Source organism: Mobula birostris, chromosome 2 (assembly GCF_030028105.1).
Source record: "Mobula birostris isolate sMobBir1 chromosome 2, sMobBir1.hap1, whole genome shotgun sequence".
NCBI lineage: Eukaryota > Metazoa > Chordata > Chondrichthyes > Myliobatiformes > Myliobatidae > Mobula > Mobula birostris.
In genome coordinates this window covers 207,806,247-207,830,184 of record NC_092371.1, presented here as the reverse complement: position 1 = coordinate 207,830,184, position 23,938 = coordinate 207,806,247, and the positions used below count along the sequence as shown (strand labels likewise).

General features: G+C 40.9%; 1 protein-coding gene across 1 annotated transcript in view; it reads right to left on the bottom strand.

The window, feature by feature from the left end:
- otofa (otoferlin a) overlaps window positions 1-23,938 on the bottom strand; it is a 374,531-nt gene that overhangs the window by 172,311 nt on the left and 178,282 nt on the right. The window contains exon 5 of the mRNA XM_072278846.1: window positions 19,959-20,148. Coding sequence (XP_072134947.1) covers window positions 19,959-20,148 — 190 coding nt within the window. The remainder of the gene's footprint in view (window positions 1-19,958; window positions 20,149-23,938) is intronic.

Genomic DNA, 23,938 nt, shown 5'->3' with positions numbered 1-23,938 from the left:
AGAGACAGCATTGGAAATTTTTAAATATGTTGAAACTAAATTAATTATTCTGATAAATGCAGTACTAAAATTGTTAAGTTGTGGTGCTTTCCTATACTTCTCGATGGTTGTCAGAATTATAAAACTACAGAATAAAATTGAGGAAAAAATTTGAACAGTTACACTCCTTTGTGAGTGAGATATTTTGGAATTCTTTATATAATCTTGACTAATTAACAATACCATGTATGAAAATCTACTTGTTTTGCATTACTATTGATAATTAATTACTTACAAGGAATGGTGAATGCTCAATAGCAAGGCAGTCTATATAGGATGGGGCTGAAAGATGAACACCATTCCAATGTCTGTCTAGTACTTTGTGCAATTATTCAATTAATCAAGAGAGATATATGCAGGGCATTGTAAGTGTTAAACGCAGCTGTTCAGTGTAATTTTATTTAAATATTCAATGACTCTAATTCTCATGGGTCCTGTCTTTTCAAAACACCTGTTTCAAACAATTACTGCCTCACCTGTATGTCACACAAACAGGTTGACTAGTAACCTGGATTTGCTCAACACTTGTCTCTCTTGAAGGGTGTTAGGATTATATCGTCAGCATACACATCCTACTGTACTGCACACCATTAAACAATTATGGCAGAGGCCTGCTTCTGCCTTCAATTAGCTCATCCCATTGCCAACTCACCAAATTTCTTCACTGGAATTTAAGGCTTAGCTAAAAGAAATATTAATGTTGAGAAAGTGATTCGTTTGGGGTGTCATTAGTATTATTATGTTTTGAATTGGTGTTTTAACTTAATTGAATGTAACCTCTAGGAACAGAAAATTACCTTACTTCCTCAAATTAGGATTTTGATTTACTTTCAATACAATGAATTATTAGTCGTGTTTTCCATTTTTAGATACCCAGCAGAATTTTGTACTTCAGGGTGGAGCTCCCACAGGGACTCCACCAGACCTGTCTTCTGATGCTGGGGTCAATGAATTGGTATGGAAGGCTCTCAGTCAAAGAATACACCTGCAAAAGCCCAAGAGTAGCACCGCAAATAGCACCAATCTGTAGCTTCAGAAGGGGCAGCAAAGAACCTCATGAAAGGGACAGAAGATCAAAAAGAAAACTCACACTTCCTTTGAGACCTTCAGCAGATTTATAGATGAGCTGATTAAACAGAGAGGAAGTCTCACTAAGGCCCACCCTTCCATTGGAAGTGCCTTTAACTACAGCTACCCCGGGAAGCAGCAGTAAACGTGGTGAAGAACAAAGGAAAATCAGCAACACCACATCTCTATCTTCCTAAGTGAAATCCTTCAACTTTTGAAAGTTACTCAGGAGTTGAACACCAAAATACCACAGGAACTTCTGGCTGGCACATTCAAACACAAAGGAATTTTAAAACAACAATAAATCTGAATCACTTGAAAAATTATTTCTTGGGGAGGAAAAATTGATGTTTTAAATGATGGAGTCTCATTCCTTTACAAATCAAATGTCATTCAAAATCTTTTAAAAAGTGGTTACTTTTTTTCTTTTGGATTGTTTCATCCCTCTTAGTTCTTTCACCCTACTTTGTTTCCTACACAAGATTACAATGAGATGAGTTGATAGACTCAGACGGGCTCAGTTAGGACTTGTCAATCTGATCACATCTGCAGATGCTAGAATCTGAATCTGCAGCAACACTCCAAAAATACTGGAGGAACTCAGCAAGCTATGGAGGGAAATAAACAACTTATGCTCAGAGCAAGACCCTTCATCATGACTGAAAGTCTTGGCCTGAAACATTAACTGTCTATTCCCCTCCATAGTTGCTGCCTGACTTGCTGGGTTTCTCCAGCATTTTATGTGTGTTGTTGACGATTCTCTCTTCTTCGTCATTGATGTTGAAGTTGTTTGTGCAGCTGGCACAGAAATGAATTTTGTGTACAGCAGCTGTGCATTTCAGCAATATGTTCAAGATCTGTGAGGTTGGTTCCAAATAAAGCTAGCCTATACACTTTAAAGGGAGGCTATTGTTGCTGGAATAAATGGTGGATATTCTTCTAAGGTGGTTGACGCTGTGTGACATGTTTTGGGAACCATCAGTCTTCAAAATTTCCTAATAGTGACCTGGGAGGAATTGAAGAGGGGAGCAGATAAGCCCTACTAAAAAGTGTCAGAATACTTCTGAATCTCTGCAGAATACAAGGGGATCATAATGTGGACAATGTTAATAGTAAGCTCCCTGAGACATTTCTAGAAGGTCCTAAAAATTAAATATCCCAACATAAAGAACTATATCCCACCAACAGCATGATAAACCTCACAAGTTCCATTCTTTCTTTCCCTCCTTACCAACCAACAATTGCTGTCAATCAGGGCTCATCTCAATTATTCACTGGTTGACTTCACCATCGCATACATAGGATAATTCCACAGGAATCATAGGCACACTTCACAGCTTGCACGAAACAACCACAAAACAGAAAATGCAGGAACGCTTAAGTTCAAGTTCAATTATCATTCAACTATACATGAATATAACTAAATGAAACAGTGTTTTTCTGGGGTCAGCCAAGGCGCAAAACCCATGACCAACAGCACACAGCAGCTAGCACAAATAGCACATATAGCTATGATTTCAGAAAAACATACAGCCACAGAGAAAAAAAAATAGTAATTACATAGCCCAAGTCCCAGAGTGGCATGACTGCAGAACTAATAGCAAGTTGTCCTTATCCAGATTGTTCTTCCATGAAGCAAACACCAGAGGGCAGCACTGAGCAAACATTGGAGGGCAGTATTGACAGGAGGGGCCAGACCCCAACCCAAGTATGGATTTCAGCATGCCCCACAGAGGCTTTTCCACACCACCTCTTCGTCTCCTCTTCTGGTCAGGTGCAACAGGTGACTCTGAGGTGCGGGCTAGTCCTGCCACAACCAAGGTAGCACAACTCCTCTGCCGTCAGTCTTGCCAAAGAATCGGTGAACTGGACTTGCAGTATTTGATGTTACCAAAGGGAGGAGGTCCTGAAAGCAGACTTCAGGGAGTTAGGAAGGAAATTGAAAAGCAGGACCACAAAGGTAGTCATTTCGGGATTACTGCCTGTGCTACGCGACAGTGAGTATAGGAATAGAACGAGGTGGAGGATAAATGCGTGGCTGAGGGATTGGAGCAGGGGGCAGGGAATCAGATTTCTTCTTTTGGGGTAGAAGTGACCTGTACAAAAAGGATAGATTGCACTTGAATCCCAGGGGGACCAATATCCTGGCAGGGAGGTTTGCTAAGGCTATTAGGGAGAGTTTAAACTAGGATTACTGGGGGGTGGGAACCAAACTGAAGAGACGGAGGAAGAGACGTTTGGCTCACAAATAGAGAAAGCTTGCAGACAGTGCGAGAGGGAGGATAGGCAGGTGATTGAAAAGGGACGCGCTCAGACTGATGGTTTGAGATGTGTCTATTTTAATGTAAGGAGTATTATCAACAAAGCAGATGAGCTTAGAGCGTGGACCAGTACTTGGAACTATGAGGTTGTGGCCATTACAGAGACTTGGATGGCTCAGGGGCAGGAATAGTTACTTCGAGTGCCAGGCTTTAGATGTTTCAGAAAGGACAGAGAGGGAGGCAAAAGAGGTGGGAGTGTGGCACTGTTGATCAGAGATAGTGACACAGCTGCAGAAAAGGAAGAAGACATGGAGGGATTGTCTATAGAGCCTCTGTGGGTGGAAGTTAGGAACAGGAAGGGGTCAATAACTCTACTGGGTGTTTTTTATAGACCACCCGATAGTAACAGGGACATCAAGGAGCAGATAGGGAGACAGATTCTGGAAAGGTGTAATAATAACAGGGTTGTTGTGGTGGAAGACTTTAATTTCCCAAATATCGATTGGCATCTCCCTAGAGTGAGGGGTTTAGATGGGGTGGAGTTTGTTCGGTGTGCTCAAGGAAGTTTCTTGACACAATATGCAGATAAGCCTACAAGGGGAGAGGTTGTACTTGATCTGGTATTGGGAAATGAACTTGGTCAGGTGTCAGATCTCTCAGTGGGAGAGCATTTTGGATAGTGATCACAATTCTATCTCCTTTACCACAGCATTGGAGAGGGATAGGAACAGACAAGTTAGGAAGGCGTTTAATTGGAGTAAGGGGAAATCTGAGGCTATCAGGCAGGAACTTGGAAGCATAAATTGGAAACAGATGTTCTCAGGGAAATGTAGGGAAGAAATGTGGCAAATTTTCAGGGGATACAAGGAAATCTGCAGATGCTGGAATTTCAAGCAACACACTTAAAAGTTGCCGGTGAATGCAGCAGGCCAGGCAGCATCTCTAGGAAGAGGTACAGTCAACGTTTCGGGCTGAGACGTCGACTGTACCTCTTCCTAGAGATGCTGCCTGGCCTGCTGCATTCACCAGCAACTTTTAAATGTTCAGGGGATATTTGTGTGGAGTTCTGCATAGGTACGTTTGAATAAGACAGGGAAAGGATGCTAGGGTGCAGGAATCATGGTGTACAAAGCCTGTTGTAGATCTAGACAAGAAAAGGAGGGCTTACGAAAGGCTCAAAAAACTAGGTAACGATAGAGAGCTAGAAGATTATAAGACTAGCAGGAAGGAGCTCAAGAAAAAAATTAGGAGAGCCAGAAGGGCCCATGAGAAGGCCTTGGTGGACAGGATTAAGGAAAACCCAAAGGCATTCTACAAGTATATGAAGAGCAAGAGGTTAAGATTTGAGAGAATAGGACCAATCAAGTGTGACAGTGGAAAAGTGTGTATGGTACCAGAGGAGATAGCAGAGGTACTCAATGAATACTTTGCTTCAGTATTCACAATGAAAAATAACCTTGGCGATTTGTGGGATGACTTGCAGTGGACTGAAAAGCTTGAGCATGTAGATATTAAGAAAGAGGATGTGCAGGAGCTTTTGGAAAGCATCAAGTTGGATAAGTCACTGGGACCGAACAAGATGTACACCAGGCTACTATGCGAGGTGAGGGAGGATATTGCTGAGTCTCTGGCGATATTCTTTGCATTATCAATGTGGACAGAAGAGGTTCCAGAGGATTGGAGGTTTGTGGATGTTGTTCTATTATTCAAGAAAGGGAGTAGAGATAGCCCAGGAAATTATAGACCTGTGAGTCTTACTTCAGTGGTTGGTAAGCTGATGGAGAAGATCCTTTCTGAGAGGCTGGATTTATGAACATTTGGAGAGGCATAATATGCTTCTCCTTAATATCCCTATAATATTCTAGAGGCATAATATTCCTCTGGAGGAATAGTCAGCACGGCTTTGTGAAAGGCAGGTCATGCCTTACAAGCCTGACTGAATTTTTTGAGGATGTGACTAAACATATTGATGAAGGTAGAGCAGTAGATGTAGTGTATATGGGTTTCAGCAAGGCATTTGACAAGGTACCTCATGCAAGGCTTATTGAGAAAGTAAGGAGGCATGGGATGCAAGGGGAAATTGCTTTGTGGATCCAGAACTGGCTTGCCCACAAGAAGGCAAAGAGTGGTTGTAGATGGGTCATATTCTGCATTGAGGTCGGTGACCAGTGGTGTGTCTCAGGGATTTGTTCTGCGACTTCTACTCTTAATGATTTTTATTAATGACCTGAATGAAAAAGTGGGGGGATGGGTTAATAAATTTGCTGATGACACAAAGGTTGGGGATGTTGTGGATAGTGTGGAGGGCTGACAGAGTTTACACTGGGACATTGATAGGATGCAAAACTGGGCTGAGAAGTGGCTGATAGAGTTCAACCCAGCCAAGTGTGAGGTGGTTCATTTTGGTCGGTCAAATATGATGACAGAATATTGTACAGTATTAATGGTAAGACTCTTGGGAGTATGGAGGATTAGAGGGATCCTGGGGTCCGAGTCCATAGGACACTCAAAGCTGCGGTGCAGGTCGACTCTGTGGTTAAGAAAGCATACGGTGCATTGACCTTCATCAATTGGCAGATTGAGTTTAGGAGCCAAGAGGTAATGTTGCAGTTATATAGGACTATGGTCAGACCCCACGGAGTACTGTGCTCAGTTCTGTTCACCTCACTATAGGAAGGATTGAATCATTGAAAGGATGCAGAGGAGATTTACAAGGATATTGCCTGGATTGGGGAGCATGCCTTATGAAAATAGGTTGATTGAACTCGGCCTTTTTTCCTTGGAGTGACGGAGGATGAGAGGTGACCTGTTAGAGGCGTATAAGATGATGAGGGACATTGATTGTGTGGATAGTCACAGGCTTTTTCCCAGGGCTGAAATGGCAAGCACAAGAGGGCACAGTTTTAAGGTGCTTGGAAGTAGGTACAGAGGAGATTACAGAGGTAATTTTTTATGCAGAGAGTGGTGAGTGCGTGGAATGGGCTGCCGGCCATGGTGGTGGAGGCGGATACGATAGGGTCTTTTAAGAGACTCCTAGGCAGGTATATGGAGCTCAGAGAAATAGAGGGCTATGTGTAATCCTGGGTAATTTCTAAGGTAGGACATGTTCGGCACAGCTTTGTGGGCCAAAGGGCCTGTATAGTGCTGTAGGTTTTTTTCTATGTCTAATGTTCAACAGGGTCTTGCGATCGCGATAAAACTTCCAAGACAATCACTCGCACTGCAGTTCTTGATGTTCCTAGTTTCCAGCATTGACTTGCAATCATAAAAAAGACATACAAGATGAACAAATAAACTTTTAATTCGATGCAGAGTGATCACTGCACCCGAGCATGCCACCATCTTACCTGGGCCTTTTAAGTACTTAGAAGATAGACTTTAACCTGAAATATTATTTTTATGTTTCTTTCCAAAGATACTGCCTGACCCTGAGTGCCTCCAGCATTTAATGTTTGTAATTCAGTTTTCCAATACCGTCAGCCTTTGATTTTCAGCATTATGTTTTATTTAACTAGTGTTATTCGACATCTCACATTGTTCCAAAGGAGTTTACAACAAATGAAAAAATGAAGAATTTATAAGTGTTGTCACGACTGGAGCTGAAATATTCTGCCTGCGATATAACAGCGAAGATGATGAAAAGATGAGTATTACTAAAAGTCAACCAATAGTATAGCAGAAAGTGGAATTAGTCATAAAGTTCTGTCGAAAATGAAGATGAAAAGGTAATAAACCAAATGATGCAAGCAGGAATAATCCAGGAATCATGGAATATTGGATTGGTTTATTATTGTCACATGTACCGAGGTACAGTGAAAAACTTGCCTTGAATACCATCTATACTGAAGTATTCATTATATTGTGCACTGAAGTAGAACAGGGGAAAGCAACAACAGTGCAGAATTAAGTATTATAGTACAGAGAAAGTGCAATGTAGGTAGAAAGTAAACTGCAAGGCACAATGAGGTAGATTGTGATGTCAAGAATCAATCTTATCATACTGGGATTTATTCAATAGTCTTATACTGAGATCTTTCATTATGTTGGCTGCTTTACTAAAGTATCAGAGCCCATCGAGGGGAGGGGACGCTGGTTTTAATGCTGTGTTCGCAACGTCTGCAGATTATTGCAGTCATGGACAGAGCAGTTTCGATATCAAGCTGTGATGCATGCAGTTAGGATACCTTCTATGGTGGATCAATAAAAATTGGTGAAGACCAAAGAGGACATGCCAAATTCCTTTTAGCCTCCCGAGGAAGTAGAGGCACTGGTGAGCTTTTGTGCCGTGGTTTCAATGTGTTTGAACCAGGACAGGATACTGTTGATGTTTACTCCTCGAAACATGAGCTTCTTATCACTCTCAACACTGATGGTAAACAGGAGCATGTGTATCACTCCCCACCCTCCTGAAGTCAATGGCTAGCTCTTTTGTTTTGTTGTCCCTGAGGGAATGGTTGTTTTCATTACACCATGTCCCTAGGCTCTTTATCTCTGACTCATCACTATTTGAGATACAGCCCATTGCTATGGTGGCATCCGAAATGTGGACAGAGTCAGAGCAGGATCTGCTGATGCAGCCATGACTGTAGGGAGAGTCGAGTAGAGGGCTGAGGACATCGCCTTGTGGGGTGCCAACGTTCAGAAAAATCAAGGCGGCCATGTTGCTCCCTAATCTTGCAGATTGTGGTCTGCTGATCACAATGCCAAGGATCTAGTTGCAAAAGGAGGCATTGCGTCCCAGGTTTAGGAGTTTGAAAATGAGTTTGCTTGGAAATATAGTGTTGAAGGCAGGGATATGTGGATCAGAAAGATATGTTTGCAGCATTTTTTTATAAACGCAATGTTGATTGCCCGCTTTCTGCCCACCTGCTTAATTTTCCACTTTTAATATAATGATGGCAATCCATTAGATGCTTCCTGAAGTACAAGCCGTCTCCAGGTTATGTAAGTGTTCTGTTCCTGAGAGGAGTCTGTAAACTGATTTCTCTGTAAGATGGAAATGTTGTTTTTCTACAATTACCCCTACTTTATGGCTCTTTAGCACTTGCCATTATTCTTTCATTTCATTGAATAATTGCCCTACTGCTACTTATGATTGAACTAATAGAATACATATATCTATACGATATTATGTCATTACTGAATATCATGAAACATTTAATTATTACTAGTTCCAAAATGATTTTAAAAATGTATGGAACGTTTTATATAAAGTCAGATTTTTGTATGTTAGGTGATTCATAACCCAGGGAGCCTCTTCAGAACCATTTCCTTTTCTTTTACCAATATGAGATTTCAGTGCTGTGAATTTGCCTGTGATCAATTCTTTCTGTTATGCTCACTATCAAAGCAGGTGGTATTGAAATCGGCTGGTATATTGCAGACCAGGGACCTAATGAGATATCGTTATGGAGAACAGCGAAAGTATGCCATGCATTTCCTTGCAAAGAATATTCAGACACTAATGTATTTGCTTTCTCCCATTCTTGTGGGGTTCCAGAGCAGGATTGATAGAGATATTGGAATACGAGTTTGAAATTCTCCATTATGATGATTGCCCTACCTGATCCTGTTCTTCCCACCACCACATCCCACCCTCAATCAGCCAACTTTTTAATTTACAAAGTCTGCCTTGTCATTTTGCTTTCTCAATGTGAAGATTTGTAAATATTAATTGTTATTTACCATGACAATAAAGTGGAAAATAATCTTTTTGTTTTACAAAATGAGTGACTGAATCTGGAATTAAATGCCTAGTTTAGTGTTGGATAGATTTAATTTCAGTATTGAGAGATCATGCATCTTCACTGTGGAAGATCTCTGGCAGTGTGCCAGAGATCTGTGAGTGTCAGGGAGCAAGAGTGAGTGCCATTGCTATTACAAAGGAAAAAGTACCAGGCAAACTGAAAGGTCTTAAGTTGGATAAGTCACATGGACCAGATGGACTACATCCCAGACTCCTGAGAGAGGTTGCTGAAGAGGTGACTGATGTATTGTTCATGAGTTTTCAAGAATTACTTGATTCTGGCATGGTCCCAGAGGACTGGAAAATTGCAAATGTTACTTCACTCTTTAAGAAGGGAGGAAGGCACAAGAAAGGAAATTATAGGCCAATTAGCCTAACCTCAGTGGTGTTTCAGATGAGGTTTCAGAGGACTTAGCAACTAATGACAAAATACGTCATGGTTTCTGTAAAGGGAAATCTTGCCTGACAAATCTGTTAGAGTTCTTTGAGGAAGTAACGAGCAGGGTGGACAATGGATGTGGATAGGCAGTGGATGTCACTTACTTGGATTTTCAGAAGGCATTTGAAAAGGTGCCAACATGAGGCTGCTGAACAGATAAGATCCTATGGTGTTACAGGAAAGATACTGGCATGGATAGAGGAATAGCTAACAGGCAGGAGGTAGCGAGTGGGATGAAAGGGGGCTTTTTCTCGTTGGTTGCCAGTGATGAGTGGTGTTCCTCATGTGTCAGTATTGGGACCACTACTTTTAGAAACATAGAAAACCTATAGCACAGTACAGGCCCTTCGGCCCACAAAGTTGTGCCGAACATATTCCTACCTTAGATATTACTAGGCTTACCCATAGCCCTCTATTTTTCTAAGCTCTATGTACCTATCCAAAAGTCCCTTAAAAGACCCTATCATATCCGCCTCCACCACTGTCGCCGGCAGCCCATTCCACGCACTCACCGCTCTCTGCATAAAAACCTTACCCCTGACATCTCCTCTGTACCAGCTCCCAAGCACCTTAAACCTGTGCCCTCTTGTGGCAGCCATTTCAGCCTCTGACTATCCACACGATCAATGCCTCTCATCATCTTATACACCTCTATCAGGTCACCTCTCACCCTCTGTCACTCCAAGGAGAACAAGCCGAGTTCACTCAACCTGTTTTCATAAGGCATGCTCCCCAATCCAGGCAACATCCTTGTAAATCTCCTCTGCACCCTTTCTATGATTTGAACACAGTACTCCAAGTGGTGTCTGACCAGGGTCCTATATAGCTGCAACATTACCTCTCGGCTCCTAAATTCAATTCCACAATTGATGAAGGCCAGTACACCGTATGCCTTCCTAACCACAGCGTCAACCTGCGCAGTTGCTTTGAGCATCCTATGGACTCGGACCCCAAGATCCCTCTGATCCTCCACACTGCCAAGAGTCATAGCATTAATACTATATTCTGTCATCATATTTGACCTACCAAAATGAACCACTTCATACTTATCTGGGTTGAACACCATCAGCCACTTCTCAGCCCAGTTTTGCATCCTATCAATGCCCTCCACACTGTCCACAACACCCCCAACCTTTGTGTCATCAGCAAACTTTCTAACCCATCCCTCCACTTCCTCATCCAGGTCATTTATAAAAATCACGAAGATTAAGGGTCCCAGAACAGATCCCTGAGGCACACCACTGGTCACCGACCTCCATGCAGAATTTGACCTGTCTACAACTACTCTTTGCCTCTGTGGGCAAGCCAGTTCTGGATCTACAAAGCAATGTCCCCTTGGATCACATGCCTCCTTACTTTCTCAATACTTTTCACATTGTTTGTTAGTGATTTGGGTAATGGAATTGATGGCTTTGTGGCAAAGTTTGCGGATGATATGAAGATAAGTGGAGGAGTCTGTAGTTCTGAGGAAGCAATGCAATTGTAGCAGGACTTAGACAAATTGGAAGAATGGGCAAAAATGAGGCCGACTGCTTTTCAAGTTGTTTGTTAATGATAATGGAATTGAATACAGTGTTGGGAAATGTATGATAATGCATTTTGTTAAGAGGAAAAATAGTGCAGACGGTTATCTAAATGGGGAAAAATTCAAACATCAGATGTGCCGAGGGACTTAGGAGTCCTCATGCAAGACTCTCAGAAGGTTAATTTACAGGCTGAGTCTGTGGTAAAGATGACAAATGCAATGTTGGCAATTATTTCAAGGGGAATAGAATATATAAGCAAGGAGATAATGCTGAAGCTTTATAAGACACTAGTCAGGCTACACTTGGAATATAGTCAACAGCTTTGGGCCCCTTATCTCAGAAAGGATGTGTTGTCGTTGGAGAAAGTCCTGAGGAGGTTCATGAAGTTGATTCCAAAATGAAGGGGTTAACATATGAGGAGCGTTTGGTTGCTTTGGGCCTGTACTCAATTTAGGAGAATACAGGGGGATCTCATCGAAACCTAATGAATGTTGAAAGGACTAGATAAGGTGGTTGTGGATAGGAAGTTTTCTTTGGTGAAGGTATTCAGAACTAGAAGACACAGCCTTAAAATTGAGGAGTGTCCTTTTACCACAGAAGTAAGGAGGAATTTTTTTAGCCAGAGAATAGTGAATCTGTGGAATGCTCTGCACAGTCTGTGGTGGAGGCCAAGTTTGTGGGTCTAATTAAAGCAGAAGTTGACCATTTTCTGATTGGTCAGGGCATCAAAGGAAATGGTGAGAAGGCAAGTGTATGGGGTTGAGTGGGATTCGGGATCAGCCATGATGGAATGGCGGAGCAGACTTGATGGGCTGAATAGCCTACTTCTGCTCCTACGTCTTAAGGTCTTATGGTCTAAACTGGTTAAATATCTGAAATAACAGGATTTGCAGGGGAAAGGCCAAGGAGTGGTATTCACTGGATTATTATTACATGGAACTGATATAGATTTGACCTCCTGATCTGTAGGTGTTCTGTGATTCAAAGATTGTGGTTTTCATTTTGTGGTAATTGGAAGTCTAAACTTTTATCATATCAACCTAAAGTAGCACAACAATATCAGGCTCTTTTTTGTGAAATTTGTTTGTTTCATATTCAATTTACATTCAATCATTTGCAAAGAGGTATATCAGCAATCAATTTATCATTCAGAAAATTAAAATACTGTTGTACATGCAGTCAAATCGACACTTTCAAATCAATCAACCTTATTAGAAACAGTAAAAAAGGATGCATGACCAGACATTTGGTAAATAAGCAGATCTACAGGAAAGATGTAATCATGTTTTATATTTGTTTGTTAATTTCAATCAGTTCAATGCTAAGGAAGGGAACAGTGGGAAGTTAATTGGCGTGATTGCTGTGATTTAGAAAGAGATCATTGATACAGGGGATTGCAGTGTCAGAGAGTTCCCAAGTTGGATCACAGTAGCCACATGAATCACTGATCTCCATTGGCTTAATTGCTCAGGAGTGGGCTTTACCATCAGTGCCTGTGCAAGTGTAAAGTAATAGTGACTGACCCCAGTAGTCCTACCGCAGTTCATCAACCCTACTGAAAAACATAGATATTTGTTGAAGATGGGATTAGCACTGGCATGGATGACCTCATCCAATTGTGTTTTACTCTTATAAATTATATATCTGAAGAAAGGCAATTTGAGTCAGTCTAGAGCCAAATGCGAAGAAGACATGACAATAAACAGACAAATGAAATACAGCAGTAATGTGTTCAAAGCTCAAGGTTGTGCTAAACTGCCATGAGACCAACAAAAAGAATTGAAATAGCTTGTGGTATCAAAAAAAAACTATCAAACTCTAGAATGCGAAAAAGCATAATAAAAGGCATTGTAGCGATTTATTTAACGGATAGACTGGTCATGAAACCGTTTTAAACAATTTTCAGCAGAGGAATAGAGGAAACACACACACAGTTAAGAGGGCCAGACTCATCAGGCTGCTCCTCCCTTGTTTGGCCTTGCATTTACTTCACTCTCTTCCTCACTATTGTGACAGTTTCCATCACCATCAGTCCTGAGATCAGACAACATTAGAGGCTGCAATGGCAATTGTTTATTGGTTAGAGTAGTGCTTGATGCAATCTGTACCTGGAATGTAACCCCACACTAGTCCTACACTTGCACCGACTTTCTGTGGCTGCATAGCTTCCAATACCCTGCTGCTCATCAACAAACCGCCAAGGCTGTGAGTTACATGATCAGTGACTGGGTCTCAGACAGTGCAATCTGAGGTCCTAGCCCCAGAGAGCTTGTGTTCACCTCAGTGCGACAGGAGAACACACATCATAGTACAATAGTCTCTGCTTTATTTTGTCGTACACTATTTATGCACATCATTATTCTGTACATTATTATTAGTTAAGTCTGCACACAGCTGTGTGTTTTTAATGTTGCTGCTGTAACAAAAGAATTTCCGACTCGGGGTCAATAAAGTACTTATTATAATTTTTACCAAAGGCCAGTTCAATAGATGATTGGTATCATATAGAAACAACTGAAATATGTTTAATCAAAATAAAATTATGTTAAGTAATTAAAAAGTCAACATATTTTGCCACTATAAATTAATTGAAAAACATTCAATGTGAAGTGGAATTAAAAGAAATCAAAAAAACTTAACCTTCACTTTTTAAATTAAAAATGACAAACCTATTCAAATAAGTGAGACTGCACTGGATACACCAATCAAAGCTAAAGTACCAGAAGCAAATTCTGTGGTCTACAATTATCAGTAACTGCTCCAAACTCAGTGCTGAGTCCATACCACAGCTAGAGGTCAGATAAACAGGCTTAAGATAATGGAGGTGTGAAAAGGAGACAGCCGGTGATGGATCTTTGCAAACCCACGCCAAGGGTGAATGTGGTTTGGTTCATTGTGTCACGCATGGCAAAGATTTGCATTGAGTCAGCATTTCCCTAGTATAGCTTAACAAAAATGCGAATTATAAAGTCACATCATTGTTTTGATTATCTATGCTTCCAGCTTTGTTCTATTATAGTGCCTTAATTACAGATATGTTATTATAACACTATTATTTAAGCATTTTATTATAATTTTTGAACCCTGGACTGGACGAGATATACCCCAGGCTACTGCGGAAGGCGAGGGAGGAGATTGCTGAACCTTTCGCAATGACCTTAACATCATCAATGGGGAGGGGATAGGATCTGGAGTATTGGAGGGTTGCGGATGTTGTTCCATTATTCAAGGAAGGGAGTAGAGATAGCCCAGGAAATTATAGACCAGTGAGTCTTACTTCAGTGGTTGGCAAGTTGATGTAAAAGATCCTGAGAGGCAGGATTTATGAACATTTAGAGAGGCATAATATGATTAGGAATAGTCAGCATGGCTTTGTCAAAGGCAGGTCATGTGTTACAAGCCTGTTTGAATTTTTTGAGGATGTGACTAAACACATTGATGAAGGAAGAGCAGTAGATGTAGTGTCTATGGATATACACTACATCTATATACAAGGCATTTGATAAGGTTCCCCATGCAGGCTTATTGAGAAAGTAAGGAGGCATGGGAAAAAGAGAGAGAAAAAAAATATTAAAAAAAATATAAATAAGGGATGGGTTACAAAGGGGAGATGGGGCATTAACGGAAGTTAGAGAAGTCAACGTTCATGCTATCAGGTTGGAGGCTCCCCAGATGGAATATAAGGTGTTGTTCCTCCAACCTGAGTGTGGCTTCATCTTGAACCCCATCCCTTATTTATTTATTTATTTATTTTTAATATACTTCTTTCTCTCTCTTTTTTCTCCATCTGTCCCTCTTACTATAATTCCTTGCCCATCCTCTGGGTCCTCCCCCCCCCACCTTCCTTCTTTCTCCTTAGGCCTCCCATCCCATGATCCTCTCACTTCTCCAGCCCCCTTTTACCAATCAACTTTCCAGCTGTTAGCTCCATCCCTCCCCCTCCTGTCTTCTCCTATCATTTCGGATCTCCCACTCCCCCTCCCACTTTCAAATCTCTTACTATCTCTTCTTTCAGTTAGTCCTGACAAAGGATCTCAGCCCGAAATGTCGACTATACCTCTTCCAATAGATGCTGCCTGGCCTGCTGCATTCACCAGCATTTTATGTGTGTGTTGCTTGAATTTCCAGCATCTGCAGATTTCCTCGTGTTTGCACTTCAGTAAATGTGTTCCTTTTCAGCTGCCCAGCATATTCCAAGCAGTCTGGGATGAATTCCTCGATAGAATTCATGGTATTAACTCCAAATGTAAATACAACTGCCACTTATCTCAATGACACATTTTTTCATTACAAACTCATCCAAAAGAGCAATGGAAGTTCTTTTAGCAAAATGATTATCACCATTTATAACATTGAAACTAACCGTTGTCAATATTAAGTTTCAAAGCCCTCATATCATGCAGGATTTGATAGATCTTAGCAAGCTCTTTGCTAGAAATGTTAGTTTATTGACCTCCTGATTAATTATATCATTGAAATGTATAAAGCAGAAGGAATTCACACAATACAAAGAGAAGAATTCATAATATCATTATTTGTTAACCTTTCTAAGGCAAATTACCTTCTATTGCTACAAAAATTTTGAGGCAATTTTCAACTGATTGCGATAATATAAAACCAGTCCTCTAGATTTGAGAATTCATCTCTTTTCAGTACTTCTGGTATTTTTAAGACATGTATGCCAATAGGTACTAATCACAGGGTGCATTCCATGAGTTAGAGGTCTTAGTCGGAATTGAATCCTACACTATGACAACAGCAGAGAAAGCCTCTAATTTCGAAATGAATGGCAATACTTTGAAGGGTCATTGAATTTCTCCTTGAACTTTGATTAATGTTTAACCTTCAATGAACTACACATAAAACAATTACATAGTCATCATTCTGTTATCTTTTGTGGAAGCCTACTGAAGAGATTTTGGCTGTGGACTTGCTGGACTACGTGCATGTGCCTATACAAAAGTAGGTGGTGTAGGTGCACGCAAAGAAGACTTATATGAATATAATTAACTCTGCAGAGCAGAAAAAAAACCCTATTAAACCTTCAAGCACAACAAAACCGCTACGTCAGCAGAAATGTTTTGTTTCCCTTTATTACCATATTACACGGAATCTGGACTCGACTGTAATATTGTTCTATGGTACCCTGTGGTGCAGTTTGCTCTACTCAGTTATTTGTTAGCAAGCAGGTGAAAGCATCACATCCAAAATGATTACATCATCTGAAAGCACATTAGGATTTCTTCAGGGTAATTTGTGAGTAAATGCCTTGTAAGTATTGTCCAAACTCTGAAAGTTTTGTAGTTACTTAGCTTAACTTCCTGATGATGGGTATGCATTTTTAGTTATGTTCTAACCATGATCTATATTCAAATAAATTCCTTTGTGCAACATTTAAATACAATACCTTAACCACGTATTTTAACTATGTTAAAATAGCCCAGAAATTAATTTTAAGTTTGTTATGCACAGAAGGAAATTAAACTCTGTCGTAAGTAATATTGTAAAGAGCCTTCTGAAAAACTCAGAATATCTCACTTCTGAATAACTAGATATTCATTAAGGCTCGCAGTAATGTGCACACACAATCATCTGTTGGCAACACGATGATTATAAATATTATGTACTCAGCTAGTTTAGAGTAGGGGATCCAGTTTTAAACAGTAAGACAGCAACTCCAGAGAATCTGAACTTTTATTTATGTTGATACAAAGCAGCATATTTGTGCACACTTTGTGCACTTAAATATAGTTCTTTAAGTGCACAAAGAGGAAGTGACAAAAATAAATAATGAATATTATCAGCAGGAAGTGTCTGGGTGGCTATGAGAAGTTAGTGAATGACATTAGGAGAAAATTGGAGCTATTATGCTGCAATTACTTAAGTTATTTGGGTTAATGACTGTTTCCATTGATATTCATTTGGATGTCTCATACTGCTAGGCTCATTAAATCCACCAATGCAGTTTCACTGCTGATGTTACTGGCACTTAATAGTTCAAGAAATAATATTTTTTTCAGCCCACCATAAACAAGAAAACCAGTTAAAAGCTGGCTGCTTGTTTTATTTTTTTTTCTAATACTTTCCTCTTCTGCTTCTCAAAATATCGGACTTTTGTTGGCACCAATTTCTACAAGTACCACTTATCCTTCAGTACCATAGACCAGGGGTTCCCAACCTTTTTTGCACCATGAACCGGTTTAATATCGACAATATTCTTGCGGACCGGCTGACCAGTGGGGGTGGGGGGGGTGTTCAAATAGGATTAAACTCATCTCAACATGTCTTTTACAGTTAGGGTTGCCAACTTTCTCACTCCCAAATAAGGGACAAAAGTAGCAGTCAAATCCCGGGATACTTTACCCCAGGAAAGACTACCATGACCATGAATCCTTGCGTGGGCACCTGTGTGCGCATGCGTGACGTGCGCATGCGCGTACGTGCCGATTCCCCCCCTCCACAAATTGGTTTTGCCTTCATCTTCCTGACTATACTGTACATACATTATTTCTACTTTATATAGGCCGTGTACTTATCATATCATTCCTTCTTTTACTATATGTTAGTGTTACTTATTTTCAGTTTTATGTGTTGTTTGGTATGATTTGGTAGGTTATTTTTTGGGTCTGGGAACGCTCAAATATTTTTCCCATATAAATTAATGGTAATTGCTTCTTCGCTTCACGCCATTTCAGCACGAAAGGTTTCATAGGAACGCTGTACCTTAGCGGGGGAAATACGGGACAAGGGCGGTGCTGTATGGGACAAACCAATTTAGCCCAATATACAGGACGTCCCGGCTAATACGGGACAGTTGGCATCCCTATGTTCAATTTCAACAGTGCATGACTGGGAATGAGGAAAGGTGCAGCTGACTCATATCGTTTCCTCACGGCCCGGTATCATGTGCTTTGCGGCCCGGTACCGGTCCGCGGCCCAGTGGTTGGGGACCACTGCCATAGACAAACAACTGCTTTCCACCTCTCGGGCTCACTCATGATCTCCACACCTATACTGATGTGATCGGTAGAGATCCTGAATGAGCCAGATCCCAATCTCCACTCACTTTTTAACTTTCCACAGTCCTACAAAGCCTTTTACAAATTCCTTCTCTTGGGATCCAACGCCAATCTGATTTTCCTAGTCTACCTACATACTGAAATAACCTATGACCACTGTAAAATTGTCTTTCTTACCTGCCTTTCCTATCTTCTGTTGTAGTTTGCTGCCTTTAAGATCTTTTTACCCTCGAGATTCTATCCACAAGAATTCTACATGTTCTGATCCTAGACGACGTTTTGCTAAGGATTTGATTTCATGTTCTGCCACAGAGTAACACCAGACCCTTTGCCCACCTGGCTATCTTTTTGATAGGATCTGTATCCTTGAAAGTTAGGCTTCCAGCTGTGATCTTCTTTCAGGCACAACTCTGTGATGCCCTCAGCGTCAATTTCCAACTGCATTGTAAGTTCATCTATTTTTGTTCACATACTGTATGCATTCAAAAATACCCCCTTCAGTCCTATATTCACCTCCCTTCCTCTTAAATTTGTCTCCATGTTGCCTGAAGTTAAATTCTCATCCTTTCCAAACTTTGTCTTTTTTTTATTATTCTGGAGACTTCAGTAACCTTTCATGCACTCTCCTTCCCTTTTTGCTCTATGCATACTTTTGCAATCTGTTGAGCCCAAACCTACTATTTAGTTTAAAGCCCCAGTGGTGTGATTTGCAAGGATGCAGGTCTCACTATGGTTCAGCTGGAGAACAGCTTTCTCCTTCCCCAATATTGATACCAATGTTGCACATAGTTTTATTCTAGTTTGCAAAGTTCACTCAAATTCTTTCAAATTTCACCTACACTATTCTATATGGTGAATTACTCCATATTATCTGCAAAAAAAAAAACTCTATTTGGAACAATGAAAGTGGCTCTTCTCCAAAGAACTTCTGTACAATTGGAACAGTCTTGCTATACAGAAATTTCCATCAGTTCCTGATCTCCTTTGCTTGATTTTTATCATTGTGTGAAAACTTGTGCTTACATCTAGTTCAACTGAAACACGCAAAAAATAATCAAATTCAATAACTAAAATCCCTTTGTGAAACAAAGTGTTGGCAGATGATAAGTAAATGTGAAATGAAGATAACAAATAATAAAAAAAACTGTGGGAGTGATGAAATTTATTCCACATTTACCAGGGATTCCCCTTTACGTTTGAAATCATTCAGTTGATAAGAACTGGCTGGGTTTTTTATTTTACTGAGAAAAGTAGTACACCGTTCATTAGTGACAAAATGCAGCAAAAGAAATTTTCCTCCCTTACCTTTCACTTTCCTGGAACAAAATGGTAAGATATGGAACAATTATTAACATACATATTTTTTGGAAGTAAATATTGGTTGTTTGTTGAAAAATTTTGACTATGAGATTTCTTCAAAGTGAAAATTAAATTGAAATGACTGAGTGAATGTCATAGTGATGATGCAGGTAGTAGAACCATTGTTTCACAAACCCCAGCGATTCAGGTTCATTAGAGACCTCTGTTATCATTCATGTGCAGTTTCCACATTCTTTCCATCTCTGCATGTTTCCACTCTGGTTTCCTACCCACATCCTAAAGTTTTGCAGCCTGGCTGCCCTAAATTGCCCTTAACATGGCAGTGAATGGTAGACTGTGGGAAGAAAATAATGGAACCGGTGAAGGATTTGTGTAATGGGTGATAGACTGTGGACATGAACTTGGTAGGACAAAGAAACAGTTTTCATGCTGTATACTCCCCAAGTAGGTCTTCTTTAAAATATACAGTTCCAAAGGTACAATCCTTGCTCTAATTTAAAAGTAAGTTTACTTACTTTTTCTTTTCTCCTAAGAGGTTTTGGTGAGATCTGCCTGCTGAAGCCCCTGATCCCTGACTCTGGCCACCATCAGATAGTAAACTATCTGTTTCAAAATGAAAGGCAGCCTCTTGCTCTGATCTTTGGCTTGGATTTTCGAAGAAGTCATTTTCGTTCCAGACTCCAACCGTACCATCTATTGCCTGATACTTTATTCCAATGGAGACACAGGTCTAGACAAAAAGAAAGGAGAAAATAAACACCAGGAACTGCAAGACAGAGCAAGAAACACATTATTCTTTCTCTAATCACTGATAAAGGATTTTAAGCAGGATGAATCTAGGTAGTCAATCTGCATATAGTTTCATAAGCATGGATATAAATACAATACTTATATGATCTTAATATTGATTGAATGAAAATGAATAATACCTAAATTAATGCTCACATTTATTCATAGAACATAGAATTGTACAACACAGTACAGGCCTTCAGCCCACAATGTTGTGCCGACCCTCAAACCCTGCCTGCCATATAACCACCCCCCCACCTCAAATTCCTCCATATACCTATCTAGTAGTCTCTTAAATTTCACTAGTGTATCTGCCTTCACCACTGACCCAGGCAGTGCATTCCACGCACCACCCACTCTCTGAGTAAAAAACCTTCCTCTAATATCCCCCTTGAACTTCCCACCCCTTACCTTAAAGCCATTTCCTCTTGTATTGAGCAGTGGTGCCCTGGGGAAGAGGCGCTGGCTATACATTCTATCTATTCCTCTTAATAACTTGTATACCTCTATCATGTCTCCTCTCAGCCTCCTTCTCTCCAAAGAGTAAAGTCCTAGCTCCCTTAATCTCTGATCATAATCCATACTCTCTCAACCAGGCAGCATCCTGGTAAATCTCCTCTGTACCCTTTCCAATGCTTCCACATCCTTCCTATAGTGAGGCGACCAGAACTGGACACAGTACTCCAAGTGTGGCCTAACCAGAGTTTTATAGAGCTGCATCATTACCTTGCGACTCTTAAACTCTACCCCTCGACTTATGAAAGCTAACACCCCATAAGCTTTCTTAACTCCCCTATCTACCTGTGAGGCAACTTTCAGGGATCTGTGGACATGTACTTCCAGATCACTCTGCTCCTCCACACTACCAAGTATCCTGCCATTTACTTTGTACTCTGCCTTGGAGTTTGTCCTTCCAAAGTGTACCACCTCACACTTCTCTGAGTTGAACTCCATCTGCCACTTCTCAGCCCACTTCTGCATCCTATCAATGTCTCTCTGCAATCTTCAACAATTCTCTACACTATCTACAACACCACCAACCTTTGTGTCATCTGCAAACTTGCCAACCCACCCTTCTACCCCCACATCCAGGTCTTTAATAAAAATCACAAAAAGTAGAGGTCCCAGAACAGATCCTTGTGGGACACCACTAGTCACAACCCTCCAATCCGAATGTACTCCCTCCACCACGGCCCTCTGCTTTCTGAAGAATTCTGAATCAACCTGGCCAAACTTTCCTGTATCCCATGCCTTCTGACTTTCTGAATAAGCCTACCATATAGAAGCTTGTCAAATGCCTTACTAAAATCCATATAGATCACATCCACGGCACTACCCTCATCTATATGCCTGGTCACCCCCTCAAAGAACTCTATCAGGCTTATTAGACATGATCTACCCTTCACAAAGCAATGCTGACTGTCCCTGATCAGACCATGATTCTCTAGATGCCCATAGATCCTATCTCTAAGGATCTTTTCCAACTGCTTTCCCACCACAGACGTAAGGCCCACTGATCTATAATTACCCGGACTATCCCTAATACCTTCTTTGAACAAGGGGAAAACATTCGCCTCCCTCTAATCCTCCGGTACCATTCCCATGGACAACAAGGACATAAGGATCCTAGCCAGAGGCTCTGCAATCTCTTTCCTCACCTCATGGAGCAGCCTGGGGAATATTCACTCAGGCCCCGGGGACTTATCCGTCCCAATGTATTTAACAACTCTGACATCTCCTTTCCCCTAATATCAACATACTCCAGAACATCAACCTCACTCATATTGTCCTCACCGTCATCAAATTCCCTTTCATTGGTGAATACCGAAGAGAGGTATTCATTGAGGACCCCGCTTACTTCCATAGCCTCCAGGCACATCTTCCCACCTTTATCTCTAATCGGTCCTACCTTCACTCCTGTTATCCTTCTGTTCTTCGATAACTGAAGAATGCCTTTGGGTTTTCCTTTACCCCTCTTGCCAAGGCCTTCTCATGCCCCCTTCTTGCTCTTCTCAGCCCCTTCTTAAGCTCCTTTCTTGCTAACCTATATTCCTTAATAGACCCATCTGATCCTTGCTTCCTAAACATCATGTATGCTGTCTTCTTCCACCTGATTAGATTCTCCACCTCACTTGTCACCCATGGTTCCTTCACCCTACCATTCTTTATCTTCCTCACTGGGACAAATTTATCCCTAACATCCTGTAAAAGATCCCTAAATATTGACCACATGTCCATAGTACATTTCCCTGCAAAAACATCATCCCAATTCTGGCAGATTATATTTTAATTGCAAAGATGTAATGCTGAAGCTTTATAAGACACTGGTCAGATTGCATTTTGATGACTGTGGGCCTTTACTCTCTGGAGTTTAGAAGAATTAGGGGCATCTCATTAAAACCTTGATAGGATGGATGTTGAGAAGATGTTTCCAGTAACCAGGGAGTCTAGAACCAGAGAGCACAGCCTCAGAATGCAAGGACGTCACCTTCAAACAGAGATGAGGATGCTGAATATGTGGAATTTATTGCTACAGCTGGCTGTGGAGGCCTCCTCATTCAGTATATTTAAAGCAGAGGTTGATGGGTTCTTGTTTAATACAGGTGTCAAAGATTATGGGGAGAAGGCAGGAAAACAGGATTGAGAGGGATAATAAATTAGCAGACTCGATGAGCCAAATGGCCAGATTAGCTTCTGTGTCTTATGTTCTTATGCTCAATGTAAACTTATTATCGAAGTACACTTATGTCACCATAAACAATCCTGAGATACATTTTCTTGCGAGCACACTCAATAAAAACCAATAACCATAATAGAATCAATGAAAGACTGCCTAAACAGAATGGACAACTAGTCAACAAAAAAACAGCAAATTGTGAAAATACAACAAGAAAGGGAAAAATAAAATAATAAATAAATAAGCAATAAATATTGAGAACATGAGATGAAGAGTCCTTGAATGTGACTCCAAAGTTTGTGGGAACAATTTCATGTTGTTCTGAGTATAGTTATCCTCTCTGGTTCAAGAACCTGATGGTTGAGGGGTAATAACTGTTCCTGATCCTGGTGGTGTGAGTCCTGAGCCTCTTGTACATTGCTCCTGATGGCAGCAGTGAGAAGAAAGCATGGCCTGGATGTGGGGGTCACTGATGAAGGATGCTGCTTTCCTGCGACAATACTCCACGTAGATGTGTTGAATGATGAAGAGGGCTTTACCTCTTATGGTCTGGGCCATATTCATAACTTTTTGTAGGATTTTCCATTCAAGGACATTGGTGTTTTCATACCAGGCTGTGATGCAAACAGTCAACATACTCTCCACCACACACCTATAGAAGTTAAACAAGGTTTTTCAATGTCATGCTCGATCTTTGTAAACTGCTAAGGAAGCAGACGTGCTGCCGTACTTTCTTTGTAATCGCTCTTACGTTCTGGGCCCAGGGCTGTTCCTCTGAAATGAAAACACTGAGGAAGTTAAAGTTTCTGACCCTCTCCACTTCTGATCTCCCAATGAGGACTGGCTTGTGGACCTCTGGTTAGCTGTTCCTAGGGTCAATAATCAGCTCCTTGGTCTTGCTGACATTGAGTAAGAGGTTATTGTTGTTAGACCACAAGACGTGGTAGCAAAATTAGGCCATTCAGCCCATTGAGTCTGTTCTGTGAGTTGATCATGGCTGATCCATTTCCCTCTAAATCTCATTCTCCTGCCTACTCCCTGTACCCTTTCAACT